The sequence below is a fragment of the Taudactylus pleione genome, unplaced genomic scaffold (assembly GCF_031769625.1).
Source record: "Taudactylus pleione unplaced genomic scaffold, aTauple2 ptg000810l, whole genome shotgun sequence".
In the NCBI taxonomy this organism is placed as follows: domain Eukaryota; kingdom Metazoa; phylum Chordata; class Amphibia; order Anura; family Myobatrachidae; genus Taudactylus; species Taudactylus pleione.
In genome coordinates, this window is record NW_028285212.1 from 866,299 (window position 1) to 883,379 (window position 17,081).

The following is a 17,081-nucleotide window of genomic DNA, read 5'->3' on the forward strand; positions in this document are numbered from 1 at the left end:
GGCCAGGTGATGGTCGCGATGGTCAAGACCATTGGGCTTGCGACAAGATCCTTGTGGTAGGGTCTCGTGGCCGCAAGCCCCAGTGGACTTCCTTCTCTAATAAAGCAGGAAGTCCACCTACTGACATCACGAGTGATGTCAGTAGGGCCGCCCACAAACGGCAGGAACGCCTCCGTTTGTCCAGCCACCCCCAATGCCTGCCCCCAAAACGGGGCAAGCTGTCAATCACCATCGACAGCTGCCCCGCTTTGGTGCGAGACCCGTAGCGACGGAGCGCCCGTCGCTGGCCGGAGCCAGCGTGTGCAGTGGGGGACCATCGACCCACTTGCGAGTGCTGTGCGCTCGCGAGCGGGTCTGAAGCGGGCCCAGAGTGCTGGAAGAGCTGTATGGCATACACTGCAACATATGACCCTGCTTTCCTCATTTGCTCAAGCTGTGGCCTGCATAGCAGAGGCTGGTCTTACACTCATATCCCCATTTGTGGGGAGGATTTTCGATTGGCCTATGGTAAACTCAGGCAAGAAGAGTTATGAGCCATCAGAGGACCCAGGTACAATGTGAACAAGATAAACTGGTCTAGTTCAATAAAGCAATGGCAAAGTCCAGCATAAATGTGCAAATATGTGAATAGCAGTTGGCACAATTGGGTAACAGCAGTGTTTGTAGCTTTGGAGCTCATTCAGACCCACTCGCTAGATGCTCATGCTCACTCCCAGCGTATGCAAATTCGGCTAAGTGACGGCATGGCAGGCGATCGCACGGCAAGGCATAAGCACAACCACTATGTCTTGGCGTGTGATCGCTTTGTGTATGTAGACGCCCACCAGCCACTCAGAAGACGCCCACTTGCGTATGTCATCTCCTGGAAGTGCTTGTAACCACATCAAGCACCATCCGATTTTGATCGCAGCGCTCAAGGTTGCCTTTACCCTGCCGCAAGCACCTGGATCACTTCAGAGGGAAATCCCAACAAGTGACTATGTGTACTATGACGCTGCCTTTTAATTATGCATGCCTCTGAAACGGCGTTGAGGCACTCAGGCACGCCTGCGTTCGCACCTCCACTCCCCCTGTTTCCATTGGTCAGCCCCTGTCACCACCCACAAACGGCCTCTCCTGTCAATCACTCTACTGGGCAGTCTGTACACAGCGAGCGAACGCATCCCGATCTCTCGCATTGTTTTGTGCACACGCATTGCGATGCATGCGCAGTTAGCGACTATCGGCCAGCTACGAGCGTTCGCATCATAGCGAACGGGTCTGAATCAGCCCCTTTGTACATAAAACATCCAGCCAGATTGAATTCCCTGACCTTTCAGTGACTTGATCATGAGACTTTGTGGCAAAATACATTTTCTATATGGAGTTGTGAGTAATGGGATGGGGAAGGTGTGTTTATGCAAACGCAGCTCGTGCTGACTGACCGCAGGAAACGTGTAGATGCCTGTTAGGAGGTGAATATATTGCACCTACTATAAAAGTAGGGGTAAATATACACTGACAGAAGCAGACAGAGATCTGCAATATGCATTGCAGCTATTGTGCGGTTACTATTTTCCCATTCACCCCTGTATTTATTTTCTATCTCTTAATATTTTATTTTTTTTTCGTTATTTTAATACTTTTATTTTAATGGAAATTATTTTATGCTTTAAGGTTGAAGTATATTCACCTTTGAATAAATAGTAATGTTTTTATATATTGATTGTGTATCCTTAAATTGGGGGACCATCCCTTAAGCTGGGTACACACTGACAGATACATTGGCCAATCAATTGATCTGCTACCCGTCGGCCAGTGTGTACCCACGATATGTCGGTAAACATCGGCATTCACCGACATATCGCATTGGCTGTTCTGCACAGCCGATGGACAGATAGGTATGTAGACAAATCTGTCAATTGGCAAGTGTGTACGGGCGGTCTGCAGACCGCCCGTACACACACAGTGACAGTCGTGAGGACGGGGGCGGCTGTAATCTCGGGTGTGTTTTGCCATTTTTTTTTCAACTCGCAAATTTACTAAAGACAAACTTGGGAGAGATTTCTCTATTTACACTGAAAAACTCGGGTGAGATTGCAAACACATCAGCCAAACTCGCAAGTACTTTTCATGGAAAAAATACAAATCAGGAATTTACCAAGAATCGTGATTATAATCATGGGTGTAATTGCAGCAAACTCGGTCCTACATAGAATTTTTAAATACTCTACCCCCTGAGCTGCGAGTTTGCCAGAAACATACACAGATCAGTGTGATCTGTATATGTTTCCGGCAGTAAATACTTTCTAAAGGGTTAAATGTAAAAAGTCTTTTATTTAGTTCTCACCGGGCTCTAAGATCTCTTTCCTCTCCTCATGGGTGGCAAGCCATCTACACTGCACAGCAGATCCTGGGCTGCTCTCCAAGTGAATGTGTCTCCTCCTCAAGAAAGCAGCAGCTGCTGGTGTTCTTGGGGGAGCTACGTCTGCTCTGTTGCATGCTATAATCACAGTCCTGCATCTCGACCAACACGGGGCTGCTAGGATCTGTAGTTTATGTTTACATCCCACACGTCACTGAGCATAGGCACCAAGGAGCCCCATTTGGGAGTGTACGTAAACCATTTGTTCTGCTGAGATCTGAGGGCCTGATTCAGACCCGCTCGCAAGCGGGTCGATGTTGCCCAAGTGCGCATGCGCACGACTGAGGCGGCTCCATCGTGCACATGCTCGAGACCCGAATAACGACGGTCAAGCCGTCATTATGGGTCTCGCACAAAATGGGGCGTGCTGTCGATGGTGATTGACAGCACGCCCCCTTTGGTGGGCGTGCCAGGGCGTGGCTGCCCAGACGGAGATGTTCCCATGGGAACGCTTACCGTCTGGGGCCGGCCCCACTGACATCACTAGTGATGTCAGTGGGAGTGCTTTTGGCTCTGATAGAGCCAAAAGCACTCCAGGGCTTGCGGCAGAGAGACCCTATCGCAAGGGTCTCGTCGCAAGCCCGATGGTCTTGACCATCGCGACCATCATTTTGGCCACTCGCTATAGCTGTGGGTGGTCATCCACAGCTATGCGAGCGGCCAGGAGGCCGCTCCAAAAAGTAAGAGGGACGGCCCTGAATCAGAGCGAGCATTCTGTCAGAGCGTCCGGCTCTGAATCAGGGCCTGAATTTGTTGTCTAGAATGAGTACTTGTAGTGCTACTTGCAGGTTAGGTAGGTCCTGCACACCCAATTTACAGACGGACATCCTAGACTGCAGGACTCCCCTATCAAATTCTTGCTAACTCTGGGTCTCTGTTATTTACTATTACCTGTTGAGTTAGTTTCATAAGAATGACATGCTCCATCTTAAAAGCAGTTGAGAGGGTGATTTTGGGCCACTACAAGGTAACAATGGTGGGGGAGGCCTTCTGTAGTCCTTGGGACTCTACCACCATAGTTAGATTCCAGAAGATTAACTTTTTTATTTTGCATAGGACATATCTCACCTCTGATTGTCTTTGAAAATTTGGAGGGAGTTCTAATTATAATTGCCCTAAACGTCTGGCTCCAGGGTGCACATTCTGGCATCTTCCATGGTCATGTCCCAGATTTGTCATTTTGGGGCTAATGTCATGAGAGTGTTCAAGGCTACCTGTGTCTCTCCCCTGTCTTGTTCCACGGGTCTGTATTCTTGGCATGTTGGATAAGAACATGATAGACAAGTGTAATAGGAAATATATATTAACACTTTAACATTAGTCAAGGTGCATATAGCATGGGCTAAGATGGTGCATTTGGGCCCTCGCTTTGCAGACTTGGTGACCCTGGGTAACATAACTGCAAGTCATGAGATGGTAGAGATACTATTCTTAAGTTTCACCGTATTGGAAAAGGTGTATGGAACCCCCCTATGCCAGAGGTTCCCAAACTCCGCCATTATAGTCCCGGTTTAACATGCTTGAGTACAGGTGACTTAATTAGTAACTCAGTCAATTCGATTTAAACATCTGGACTCCAGAATGGATATCCTTAAAACCAGGACTTTAATGGCAGAGTTTGGAGAATACTACCCTATGCTATAGGAACCCACAATGATGCTCAAGATAATGTTGACGGACCTCAGAAGCTCGGCCGACACTGTGATTGCATACTCCTGCTATACATAGGTTACATATGCTGTATGTGATCTGTAACTGTTGTGCGTTTATAATGTCATGCTTTATCCATGCAACTGATGTCATCTACAATGCTGTGACTGCGAATGGCGGATACTTTGCATATGTTTAGTTGCCTGTTGATGGTTTTTCTTGTGTATAAAATGTGAAGACTTTCAACACAAACTCAATTTAAAAAAAAGCAAAGGTCAGGTTACAGGTAAGTCTGGGTTTCCAGATTCAAAATCTTGTGACCCCTACATATGATTGTGAGAGATGAGATGCAGACATATCATGGGTGTCTTCTACATATTCTGCAACTGTTCAATAAACATTCTTCCTCATTGTGTGGTCAATTCATGCTGCCAGTTCCCAATGCCCTGTGATGCACCGGCCGGCTCATTGTTAGGCTATAATCCCAAGAGCTCCTACATGAAGGGATTTACCATCACTGAATGCATGCATCTATGCAACTGCACAGCCACTGTCCATCAGTCTGTGCAAATGTCCCTCATCATAAGCAGCAGCACTAGCACCAGCCCTATACCTGCTGTAGAGATCTGTCTGCGTCCATACAACCCTGCATAGCCCAGAATTCAGACTACACACCCTCATTGACCTTAGCCTATGTGCCAAAGCCCTGTCGCCGCAGGTGGAGCTGTGACTGAGATGTATAATACTCTGAATAGCTGGTAGGTGTGTCTGCACTCTGCTACGGAACATGCGCAATTGTTCTGCATCAGCCCTTTTATGTACAACTTGGGCCAGATCAGAGGTGGGCGCTAATACAGCAGCGACTGGTCTTTGTATGAATCCCGTCGGTTGCGGCATTAGCATAGACACCCTCCTGCTGTGGCGCTAATTGGCCGCTTTGCGTAATAAGATGCACCATCTAACAATACAGCAGCCCTAAGGAGGCGCAGAGTGTCCATGTGAACACGGGCGCAGAAATCAGTGCAAATGCAGATAAAGATGGTCGCTGACAAACCTCCATCTGGCTAGCCCCCCTGTTACCAACCAGGAACGCCCACTAAAATTGCGTCTCTACGCATCCGAATTCGTTCTGCGCCCCCTGCAGGCACGCTGAGAGCCAGGCCCTGGTAAAGGGGGAGTGGTCTAATCGCAGGAGGCGTAGCCACGACCCCCTTAGGATTTAAAAAAAAAAACGTTTTGCAGCGTGCAAGCTGGGGAGGGGGGTGCTCCCCCACCGCACACCCCCCCCCCACGGGAACAGGAGACTGCTGCGGCAGTCTCCCACTGCAGCCCAGCACGGAGCAGCGTGTGCTGGGCTGCTTTGAGTTAAGAAGGAGGGGGGGAGGCAGCACCTCCAGCAGGCCTGGGTAATTAGTACTCCCACCCCCCTCCTTTCTGTGCCCCTGGTCCCCCGGCAGTAACCATCGGGATGCATGTGCAGCGGGGCTCGGGCACACCAGCAGACTGAATAAATCGCCCACTTGCCTCTGACAGCGACACTGAATCACCCTCTGAATCAGTCCCATGTTTCACCACAACCAATAACACTGACTAATTTCTTCTCCTTAACAATAACAGGCATGACATTAAAGAAAAGTAATTTTATTAAAAAAAAAAACCACAATATTTACAATTAAGGACATTTGGTGGATGTTCTGCATAATATTGCTCCAGGTCAGCGTATGGTCCGTGCACCTCCTGGTCACACAGCATCGTCATTACCAAGGCGCTCTTGTGGAATCTAAACCTCCGTCGATCGCTCTATCAAACTAAAAAACAAAGAGTGAAACCCTGAATACCTCAGGAGCGCTGTCAGTCATGTCACTATCTTGAAGTGAATTAGGCAAATCAGAGGCATTTTGGGGACGTTGCTGTAATGGCTCTATGTAAGATAGGGCAGTTCTATGACAGACGGTTACCTGAGATCCGCTAGTAGGTTTCTGTAAGGGTGGGGGGAGCTGTCATGGGGTAACTCATCAGTTTCCTCTGGCATCTCTCTGTGGGATGGAGTAGGGGAGAGTTAGTGCCCCTGATTAAAGCTATACAATGACTTCTGTGCTGTGGAAAGAGTGAGGGGGATGAAAAGATGGCGGCTAAAACATATATGCTTGATAGGGACCCACATCGTTAAATAGGAATTCCATGGGACTAATGATTCATCCTCCTGTTAGTAACTATTTGAAGCTTTTATCTCAGGGTCTAATTTGAGCTCAGCAAACGGAGTGGCACAAGTTGCCAAAAGATGTTCACAGAAATCCTGCGGGTACACTGCCAACTGCAAAGCTGGATCTCCGGTCATAGGCCGGCTGGTGCCAATAGCTAAAAGGATGGTTCTGCATGCCCCTCCCTATCTGTTGTGGTTACTTATTAATGGGCTATATCACCTAATTAATATAGGTAAACTGATTATTGACTACTATAATTAGTACGTGGTTTTTAAGCTCGTCAACATCACTGTTTGAAATTGCTTGAGCTAAGCTTCAAAAGGTTGTTTTAACTTAATTTGTTAATATTTTAGCCATTAATAAATACCATGGGCAAGTATTTGCTCAGTAAATAGGTACTAATAAGTACAGATATGTTATTTTAGGGATGCAGTTATTACACCTACAGTCGGCATCCCGGCTGATGAAATCCTGGTGCCGGATTACAAACAGTAGTGGAGATGCCAACACCGGAATCCTGACAGCCGGGATGACGATAGGAAGTATAGCGGGGCTGGTTAGGTCTTAGCCGCGGGGGGGGGGGGGGGGGGGGGGTTGGATAGGTTTAGGCGTTGGGGGGTTGGATAGGTTTAGGCGTTGGGGGGTTAAGGTCCCCTGGGGGAGGGTTAGGCACTACTGGGGGTGCAGTTAGGGTCAGGCAACAAGGGGGGAAGGTTAGGTTTAGGCACTAACGGGGAGGATTGGGGAGGGTTCAGTGTTAAGATGCAGGAACAGAGGGTTAGGGGGAGAAAGGGGGAAGGTTACCATACTTAATGGGCCCTTGTTGGGATCCTGAGCATCGGGATGCCGCTGTTGGTATACTGACAGCAGGCATCCCGACTGCCGGGATTTCATACAGATTCCGTTATTTTAATATCAGACATTGTGGGATAAGCATGTATTTCAGGTGTGGGGCATGCTGGTGTAAATACGTGTGTGTGTGTTACAAGGAATAATTACCGTAGCTCATTGACTAGTTGTTCATACTTCTGTTGTAGACTTTTATTCTGTACAGATTGAGGGACATCTGGCACAAACCAGGCGGCAACAAACTTTATGCATACAGCCACGTGCTGACATAACGAGACAAACACACAAGAGCATAAGAGGACACACAACAGCAATGGGCCTTATTCTGAGTCACACGCTATGCAGATATTCACATAATGAGGTGGCCGATTACATCGAGTTGCACTGCGCATGTGTCCTGATTGTTACAGCACTGAGGTGCAGAACTAATTTGGGCGCAGGGAGTGTGATTTTCAGTGGGCTTTCCTGGGAGGTAGTGTGTGGGGGGGGGGGGGGACAGGGCTGACACGGGCATGTCGCTGTAATTGGTTGCATCTAAAGACGCATGGCCACACAAAGCCATAGGACCGGTTCTAGACAGACAGATGTGCACGGCCGCACAACACTGCAAGTGGACGTCTCAGTATTCACAAGATCGATTGAGGCACTAGTATAAAGACCGCATCTGCATGTGACTCGGAATCAGGCCCAATGTGTTACAATAATAGAATATAGAAAGAATATAGTATATAATAACGTGTAAGCTAATGTACTTGCACCTGATAAAATGTTTCCTCATCCTCACACTTCTTAGAGCCACTTCCAGCTCTCTTCAGCCTCATCTCATCTCCCCTTGTGTCTCTCCAGCCTCATTCTGTGTTTCTGAAGCTTCAGCCCCGAAGTGTCTCCCCCCCCCAAGTGCCTCTACAGCCAGCCTCCCATTAACTCGACAGCTCCAGCCAACCCCTTCTGTCTTTCCTGACATCCAGTGTCTCCTCAGCTCCAGCCAGACCCCCCATTGTCACTCCAGCCAACCTCCTTCTGTCTCTCCCTTGTGTCGCTCCAGCCAGTCCCCCAGTGTTTCTCCAGCACCAGCCACAGACACCTTCTTTTGTATCTTTGGATGCTCCTCTTCCTGCACTGGAGGCACACACAATTATCACCTCCTTTCACCAGAGGCACGCGTTTCTTCAGTCTTCTCCTGCTAGTCAGCAAGCTACACATTTGCTAGATCCTACGGCACTTGTAGCCAGTCCTTCCCCTAGCAGGGAGGGCCAGGCACAAAAGAGAGTTACTCTAAGTGGTTGAATAGGTAGACGTGTGGGGGGTGGGGAGTGATCAGTAAGAATGTGTTAGGAGAGGGGTTGGTAGAGTTTGATGAACAGATGAGTTTTTAGGCCACACTTGTAGCCTTGGATCCTATGGATAGTCTGATTCAGTGTGGGAGTGAGTTCCAAAGGTGGGGAGCAGCATGGGAGGTCTTGGAAAGAGAAGTAGTAGTCGGTGAGGAAACAAGACAGCAGTTGTTGCTAGAGTGCGTAAGAGTGAGGGAGTTTGGATGGAGAGGATGTTTTAGATGTAGGACAGGGAGTGGCTGAAGGCTGTATGGATGATAAGGCCCTCAGGCAGAGAGGGGAAGCAAAGGCAGCAACAAGAGTAGAAAATAAGACAGGATTGATTGAACTGGTAAGAAGTAGGTGAGAAGGAGGCCAGACAGGCGAGAGTATAGATGAGAGTTTTGGTAACATCTAAGGGTCTGATCCTGCAGATATTGTGAATGTGGAAATGGTAGGATTGGGAGAGGAATGTGTGGATTAAAGGACAATTTGTGGATGGCACCCAGTCCACAAATTTGAGTAATGGAGGAAAGGGCAATGTTGTCAATGGATAGGAAGTGGCTGGTGAATTACATAAAATGTCCACAGTGGAATTCATTGTAAGTTTGTGAGAGCACTGGCTCAGCTGATAAGAAATGTACACCTGGAGACATTATAAGGGAGGGAAGAGGGGAGGTAAATTTGGATATCTTAAGTGTAAAGGTAGTATTAGAGGATGAATGAGTTGATAAGATCACCCAGAGAGAGAAAAGAGAGGCTGAGAGCAAACCCTTTGGTGGATATAGACAGGTAGAGAAGAGCCGGATAGGTGGAATAAGGGTAGAGACAGGTAATGGTTGGTAAGGTAAGAGGTAAATCAGACAGGATGGTGTAGAGGGTTTGCAGTAGAAGAGGATGAATCATAGTGTCGAAAGCAGAAAAGGGTTCCAGAAGTATGAGTGAGGAGAAGTGACCCTTCATGGATAGAGTTACAGTTCACTTTCTCCAACACTCTTAGAGCCTGCCATCTTCTGGGCCCCATAAGCGCAAGAAGAGCTGCTATGCCTAAGGATAAACCATTACTTCCCAAACAAATTTAAATTTATTATACAACTAAGCATTTTAGTCCTTATGGTACTTTTAAAGACTAATATATAGAATAATATACATACAATGAAAACTGTGATATGTACCACTCACCTCAAATACAATGACAAATCCAAGCCTTACAGCAAATATATGCCAGAATTGCACAGAGTGACTGTAATCATCAGCTGTACGGTAGTCCCGATATCTACATAAAGGAGAACACAAGTGTGAATTGGCAGATCCAAGTATGCTGGAAGGAGTGTGCTGGGGGGAATAGAGTGGGTGTGAGAGATGTGTATGGGTAGGTAAGCACAGAGAAGAGGGACCATATTAGAGGAGATAATGCATAAGGAGTGTGTGCTACTAAGTAGCTAGAGTTAGGGAGAATATACACTAAAGTGCCAAAAGTCATGGGATAGATAGATGCCTAGTATGGTGTAGTATCTCCTCTGGCCCGGCGAAGTGCAGCAACTCAATGTGGCATCGATTCCACAAGTGGACAGAGGACCTCTGGAGAGATGTTGACCCATGCCATCTGGATAGCTTCCCACAGTTCCCCGATATTTGTAGATTCAGGATTTTGGGTGCGAATGGACCTCTCCACCACGTCTCATAAATGCTCAATTGGGTTAGTGTCAGGCGAACGTGGTGGCCACACCATGCATCTAAACTCTTCAGAATGCTCAAACCAATTCTGAACAACTTGGGATCAATGACACTGTAAATTATTCTGCTGGAATATTCCATCAATGTGGGGTACATGAAGTCCATGAAGGGCTGCAAATGGTTGCAACATAGCAGTTACCAGTCAATGACATGTTCAGGTGGACCAGAAAACCCAACACACATGTAGGTGTGTAATCTGGAGAGGGTGTTTGTTGGTAGGTGTATATATATTTTATATATATATATATATATATATATATATATGAGCAGGTGTGTAATCTGGAGAGGGTGTATTCTGGTAGATATGCACAGGGAGAATATGAGTAGGTGTGTAATCTGGAGAGGGTGTATAGGTATATACATGAGTAGGTGTGTAATCTGGAGGGGGTGTATTCTGGTAGGTATATACTGTATATATATGAGTAGGTGGGTAATCTGGAGGGGGTGTATTCTGGTAGGTATACACAGGGAGAATATGAGCAGGTGTATAATATGGAGATGGTGTATTCTGGTAGATGTGCACAGGCTGAGAGTAGGAAGTGTTGGTAAGATGACTGGCAATAAAAGGACAGTGAGAAGAAAGGACGTGGTATTAGAGTAATAACCAAGTGGGGTACAGCATGCTGGTGTAAGTACCTGCATTCTGTTGCGTTTGGATATATTGATTGTGAGACTTGTGTCAGCCTCTCAAAGTCCTGAGTGCGGAATATGGACAGACTCTGATTAATGTAACCTGTGAGACAGCTGGGAGAAAGAGAGACACTTTATAACTATTACCATTATAATTGGTGGTAATGATAATAATAATTCCTCCCTCTTGAATGTCCACATTGCTAGGATCCACTTCTATCTATCTAAGTGAATCATGCAGTCCAACCTTTATACTTTTTTTCACAAGCTATTTCCCTCCTGCTATTCCTGTACCTGCTCTTTTATTGTACTGACAGCCAAGGATTAGATTAGATTAGACAAAAGAACGGAGAACATTTCTGCTGCGATTATAGACGGTGAGCCCACCAAACCGCTGCATAGAGGAATCAACACTATTGTATTTGAAAAAATTCTTTAGAAATTCCAAGTAAGAAACATTTAGAACTTCTTCACCAAGCTTTACAAAAAATGTATATGGAGCGTTAAACACTCTAGAATCTAATTGTTTAAATTACAACAAATGCAATTAGATGATTAGATGCCAATGTATAGTGTCTAAGATTTAGACACTATACATTGGCATCTAAATTATAGGATAGCAATGGATTGGATTAGGGGCACTAATACATATACTACATATTCTGTGGAACAAGCTTTCGGTCCAAATTGTAATCTAATATCTCTTTTACATGCACATCCATTATCTTTCCCTTCCGAAATTAAACATAATATTTTAATATACAGTATACATCATGTTTAGCATGGCGTAAAATTAGAACCTATCTAAATTATCAATATTTTTGCCACTATGGGGGTAATCCTTTGTTTTCACCTGGCAGGTTTTGTATTGGTATTTATAGATGGCATACTAATGGTTTATGTTATGCTAGGGAGCAATTTCATCTGGCCAAAGCCCCCTGCATCTCATAACAATTGACGCCATGTCACCACAGTCCCCTGCATCTCACCAGTGTCACCACAACCCCCCACTGCTGCTGCCCTGCAGCTGGCTGGAGCTTGGCCCCTGGGAGATGCTGGGAAGGACAGGAGGGTCATGGATGAGAGATTTGTATTGCAGCTACTGTACCGTATCAGCAGCATGTCCCTAGAGCTGGGGCACCTGTGCATATTTCCGCAGCCTCCATGCACAGGCCTCCCCAGCTGCTGAACATGGCGATGAGCAATGCCCTCTTTGCACAATGTACCCTGTATTTCCTGGGCTTCCTGTTGAGCTTCCTTATTGTGGTGCCCCTGTCCGAGAACAGTACTGACTTCCATGGTAGGTGCCTCCTGATCAAAGAGGGTGTGTGACTGAACAGGAACATCACGATGTAGAGGAAGCACTTCACGGTGGGAGAGTGGTGGCTGGAGACCGTCTGCAGGTTCAACATAGGAATGGACATTGGAATCTGATGGTAACTAAACAATATTTTTGTTCCGATGGTAGTGTTTTTACCATTTGATGATGGCAGCCGATGTTTGCCACCATCAATGGTTGATTTTATTGTTTTTGCAATTATTGATAGCTATGGCTCCTCTGGCTCCTTCCTGGCTGTGTCTACATCAGGGCATCTTCATGGGTTTGTTGGAAGCTGTCTTTCACTCTCTTTGCCTCAGATGTGACCCTGCTCAGTCTCTGACTCCCTCCCCTCTCTAAGCAGTTGCTAAGCAACATTTTACATTGCTATCTCTGATTGGCTCTCACTGTCTCAGACAGGCAATCAGAGCGCAGCCCTGGGTCTTGCAACAGTCACTCAGCAAAACTATTTTTTTCGTGAACTTGATTCATTCCAAGCTTCAGTGTCAGATGCTGTCTTGCTGTTTCAGCACCATGGCCGACTCCTATACAGCAGCTTGGTGTGGCTAAAACAGTCACTGCTCAGCTCCCTTTTGTCACAAGTGAATGGATCCTACACCTAAACCTTCCTCGACCAATCCTGTATAGCAGGCCTGGCCAACCTGTGGCTCTCCAGCTGTTGTGAAACTACAAGTCCCAGCATGCCCTCCCCCTGAGCAGCTGGTAAAGCATTCTGGGACTTGTAGTTTCTCAACAGCTGGAGAGCCACAGGTTGGCCAGGCGTGCTGTATAGAATAGTGAAAACCCCATCAAAATCTGTCCAGTGGTTCAAGAGATTAGCCCGAATGAAGAGGTAGACCCCTAAACACGGGAACTTTATTTTATATATAGAGAGATTTATCAAATTTTGCAAGAGAGTAATTTACAACCACTCACAATATCTCAGTTACAGGAGAAATTTCCTTCAATATCTATTCCATTAGGTATGTAGTCAGCATCCCAGCAGACAGGATGCAGACGTTCTAAATACCGGCACCGGAATCCCGACAGCAGTACGGGTCCCGGCTCCAGAATCCCGACAGTAGTCCGGGTCCCGGCTCCAGAAACCCGACAGCAGTCCGGGTCCCGGCTCCAGAAACCCGACAGCAGTCCGGGTCCCGGCTCCAGAAACCCGACAGCAGTCCGGGTCCCGGCTCCAGAAACCCGACAGCAGTCCGGGTCCCGGCTCCAGAATCCCGACAGCAGTCCGGGTCCCGGCTCCAGAATCCCGACAGCAGTCCGGGTCCCGGCTCCAGAATCCCGACAGCAGTCCGGGTCCCGGCTCCAGAATCCCGACAGCAGTCCGGGTCCCGGCTCCAGAATCCCGACAGCAGTCCGGGTCCCGGCTCCAGAATCCCGACTGCCGGCATCCCAAAGGTAAGTATCGGGGGTTAGGTTCAGGGATAGGGGTTAGGCACTAGGGGGAGGGTTAGGGTAAGGCACTAAGAGGGAGGGTTAGGTTTACGGTGCTGGGAGGTTAGGTTTAGGTACTAGGGTGGAGGTTAGGGTCAGACACTGGGGAGGCAGGGTTAGCGTTAGGGATTTTAGTGTTAATAACGGGATTGTGACTGTCGGGATGCCACTGTCGGTATTCTCACAGCCGGCATCACGACATAGTATGTATGCAGGGTCTTTCAAAAGAGGATTTGAGTTGGGGGTCTAGATGGTACGTTACGTCGGGGAATACAGGGCTTTTTTCCACATCTTTTATATATTCCTATTCTTGTTTGATTATCAACTTGGAGACTTGTACGACTGGGTTAATAAAGTGGCGGGAAGATTTTCCAGAGTTATCAGTGGACAATATCACTAGGTTCTGTATTGAGATGAACAATTAGTCTCTATATCATATGCAGAGATGCATCTTAAAATATTACATGGAGAATCGCCACTGACGTAATAACTTGTGCTTTGTTGGCATTCCAGAGCAGGTTAAGGGGTCCACACTGTTTGATTACCTAGGTAAGACTCTGGTCTCTGCTCTTAATTTGCAAAACTAGCTGGGAGCTCCACAGATTGAAAGGGCACATAGACTGGGCCCAGAAAGGCAGGGACCTAGTGGAAGAGCATTTCCAGTGATAACTAAGACTACCGTGCTAAAGAAAAGATTTTGTCAACTTATTTTGCCAAAGAGAACTGATAATTGATGATCACCGGATTCTTATTTATCAGGCCTTTTCAGTAGCGGTGGCGCAGAAATGTAAGGAGTTTTCCCCAATCTGTAAATTTTTGGTCAACAAAGAACAAGAGATTATATCCAGCCAAACTGAAAGTCACTGAGAATGGGCAAACTCTTGTCTTTGATAATCCAGAGGTAGCACGTAAATCACTTTTTTTTATTTTTTTCATTTTTACAAACAGTCCCTCTAGAGGTTCATCGCACCGCACACGTTCAAGTCCCTCGCCTAAGTCATGAGCCAATCAGGCTATGTTAATCTAAACTATCTACTCTTCTGGTTCCAATGGTTCACTATTTTGAAATGTTCCAATACAGACATAGAAGGTTTCAAGATATCTTTGTGTTTTTACTGCTTCTTTTTCTGTTATGTGATTTCATGATTCTGCCAATTTCTGGGAAATATACCCAGACTTGGTACTATGTTTTTTGGATGGGAAAATATTTGAAAATTCATTCAAGCATGCTTTGTTCTTGTTATATTACGTAGGCACATCAATATTATGTGGGGCGAGCCCGGGTCCCTATATATTGGGATGGGGGGAGTCTTGTTTTTTACAGAAATTGTATCTTTACAACATTTTTGTTAATTAAGATGGGAGGACAGCACTTATATCGATGCCACATCAACCCATTACGCAGATGCCCTATATTATTAACATTACCTCCTGGAATGTTGGGGGCCTGAATACTCCAATTAAACGTAAGCGAGTTCTCTCATCCCTTTACTAATTAAAACCAGACATAGATTACATACAAGAAACCCATTGGAAGGCGGGAGAGAACTCCACTTTGCGCAAATGTTTTTCTGCATCTTACCATTCCAAGTCTCGTAGGGTTGCAATTGTGTTCGCAATTGTGTTCGCTAGCCAGAGAGTCGCTATATTTTATTGGATGTCCAAATTTATGATGCTAAATATACGTTACTTAATATATATGCACCTAATAATGAGCTACAAGCTTTTTGCCAGTCTATATCCCAACTTTTACATAGTAGAGTTAATTACAATTTAATATTGGGTGGAGATTTCAATACGGTCGCAGACCCTTATGTAGATAAGTTCCCAGTGCCTGCTAATCCCTCAGCTCCCCAGTGGAACCATATCTCACAGTTATTGGCCGATCACTCTTTAGCGGACCCCTGGAGGCTTTTTAACATTACTGACAGGTCATATACATTTCATTTGGCTGTCCATGGGTCTCTTTCGTGTATTGATTATGTTCTCCTCGCCACAACACTCCTCTCAGAAACTGTATCAACGTCCCTAGGCGATATAGTGGTATCCAATCATGCCCCAGTATCAGTGACCCTCAGCATACTCATGCCCCTCTTTTTGGCGCTTTCCTTCATATCTTTACCATTCCGAACAATTTAGGAAATTCCTCAAATTAAAATGGGAGGAGTTTATGGATGACAATTTAGAGCATTGGGACAACCCTGTCTTGTTTTGGGAAACATACAAAGTGGTTATGAGGGGGATTATTCTATCATATGTTGCTAAAAGAAATAAAGATATTAGGACTCAATATACTGAATTACAACAAGCTATGCAATCCAGTCTGGGGGATTACAGTCTGAACCCTAATGATGATACTCATGCCAAATATATGGACTCAAAAAAATAGCTGGACAGTTTTTTATTAGCCCAGGCTGAGTTAAAATTGGATTACACCAAACAAAACTATTTTCGATGGGGTAACAAAACAGGTACCTTACTTGCAAATATGACAAGAAGTTTTAAAGAAACAACACCACATAGTTGCCCTGTAAGACACTCACTCAAACTCTGCTGACCAAAACCTCAGACTTAGCTCAGAAATTTCAGGAATATTTTATACAGCTTTATACGGCTGCTTCACACGACCCTATCTTAATGTCCAAATTACTAGACAAAGCAGCACTTCCATGTCTTACCCCATTACAACAGGAAGCATTAGAAAATACCATACCATACTGAAGAAGAAATTGCTAATGATATAGTCTCTATTAATCTTAACAAATCACCGGGGCCCGATGGCTACTCAGCAGAATATAACAACATTTTGCAACATGAAATGATACCGACACTCTGTGCTCTCTTCTGTAAAATACAAACAGACACTCCTCACTTTCCTAGCATTACCCAAGCACTCCCCTCCCTAATTCCAAAACCAAACAAAGATCCGACTCTTCCTTCTTCGTATCGCCCAAATACCCTGCTAAATGTTGATTTTAAAATATTGGCGAAGATATTAGCAGATAGTCTACAGATTTTCTTTGCCTCCTTGCTTACGAGCCATCATTTGGCCTTTGCTAAAGGTAGGCAGTCAGTGAAAGGCATCCGCACAGCCATTGCGGCTGGAATGGCGGCTAATCTTCACCCTGATTTTTCAAATATGCTATTAAGTCTGGACGCCACCAAAGCATTTGACATGGTTTCAGGGCCTTATCGTTATGAGATACTAGATAGACAGGCATTTGGACCGATCTTTCGATCCTTGATTACATTTTTTTTTATACCCTTCCAACTACTTCATTATTGGTCAATGGGACTGTGGGAGAGGGCCTTACACTAGCCAGGGGGACAAGACAGGGTTGTCCACTCTCCCCTTTGCTCTTCAATCTGGCTCTAGACCCCATGCTTAGAATTCTGCAAAATTGGTCACAATTTGGGGGAATCGGGGTTGGCCCGGAGATTGTAAAGATATCTACCTTTGCAGACAATGCTTTCTTTTTTATTTTGGACATGAGGAGAACCCTTGGACCGCTGTTTTCACGTAT

General features: G+C 45.9%; 1 protein-coding gene across 2 annotated transcripts in view; it reads right to left on the reverse strand.

The window, feature by feature from the left end:
• Window positions 1–5,679: 5,679 nt before the first annotated feature.
• Window positions 5,680–17,081, reverse strand: part of ANO9 (anoctamin 9) — a 77,463-nt gene continuing 66,061 nt past the window's right edge. Inside the window, exons 21-25 of one of the 2 annotated variants that reach the window (XM_088458127.1) lie at window positions 10,794–10,901; window positions 9,603–9,696; window positions 7,258–7,370; window positions 6,013–6,090; window positions 5,680–5,862 (exon numbers count right to left, since the gene is read on the reverse strand). In XM_088458127.1, the coding sequence (XP_088314253.1) occupies window positions 5,835–5,862; window positions 6,013–6,090; window positions 7,258–7,370; window positions 9,603–9,696; window positions 10,794–10,901 (421 nt within the window). In that variant the 3' untranslated portion in view covers window positions 5,680–5,834. The remainder of the gene's footprint in view (window positions 5,863–6,012; window positions 6,091–7,257; window positions 7,371–9,602; window positions 9,697–10,793; window positions 10,902–17,081) is intronic. The other variant, XM_088458128.1, reaches the window with a different exon arrangement.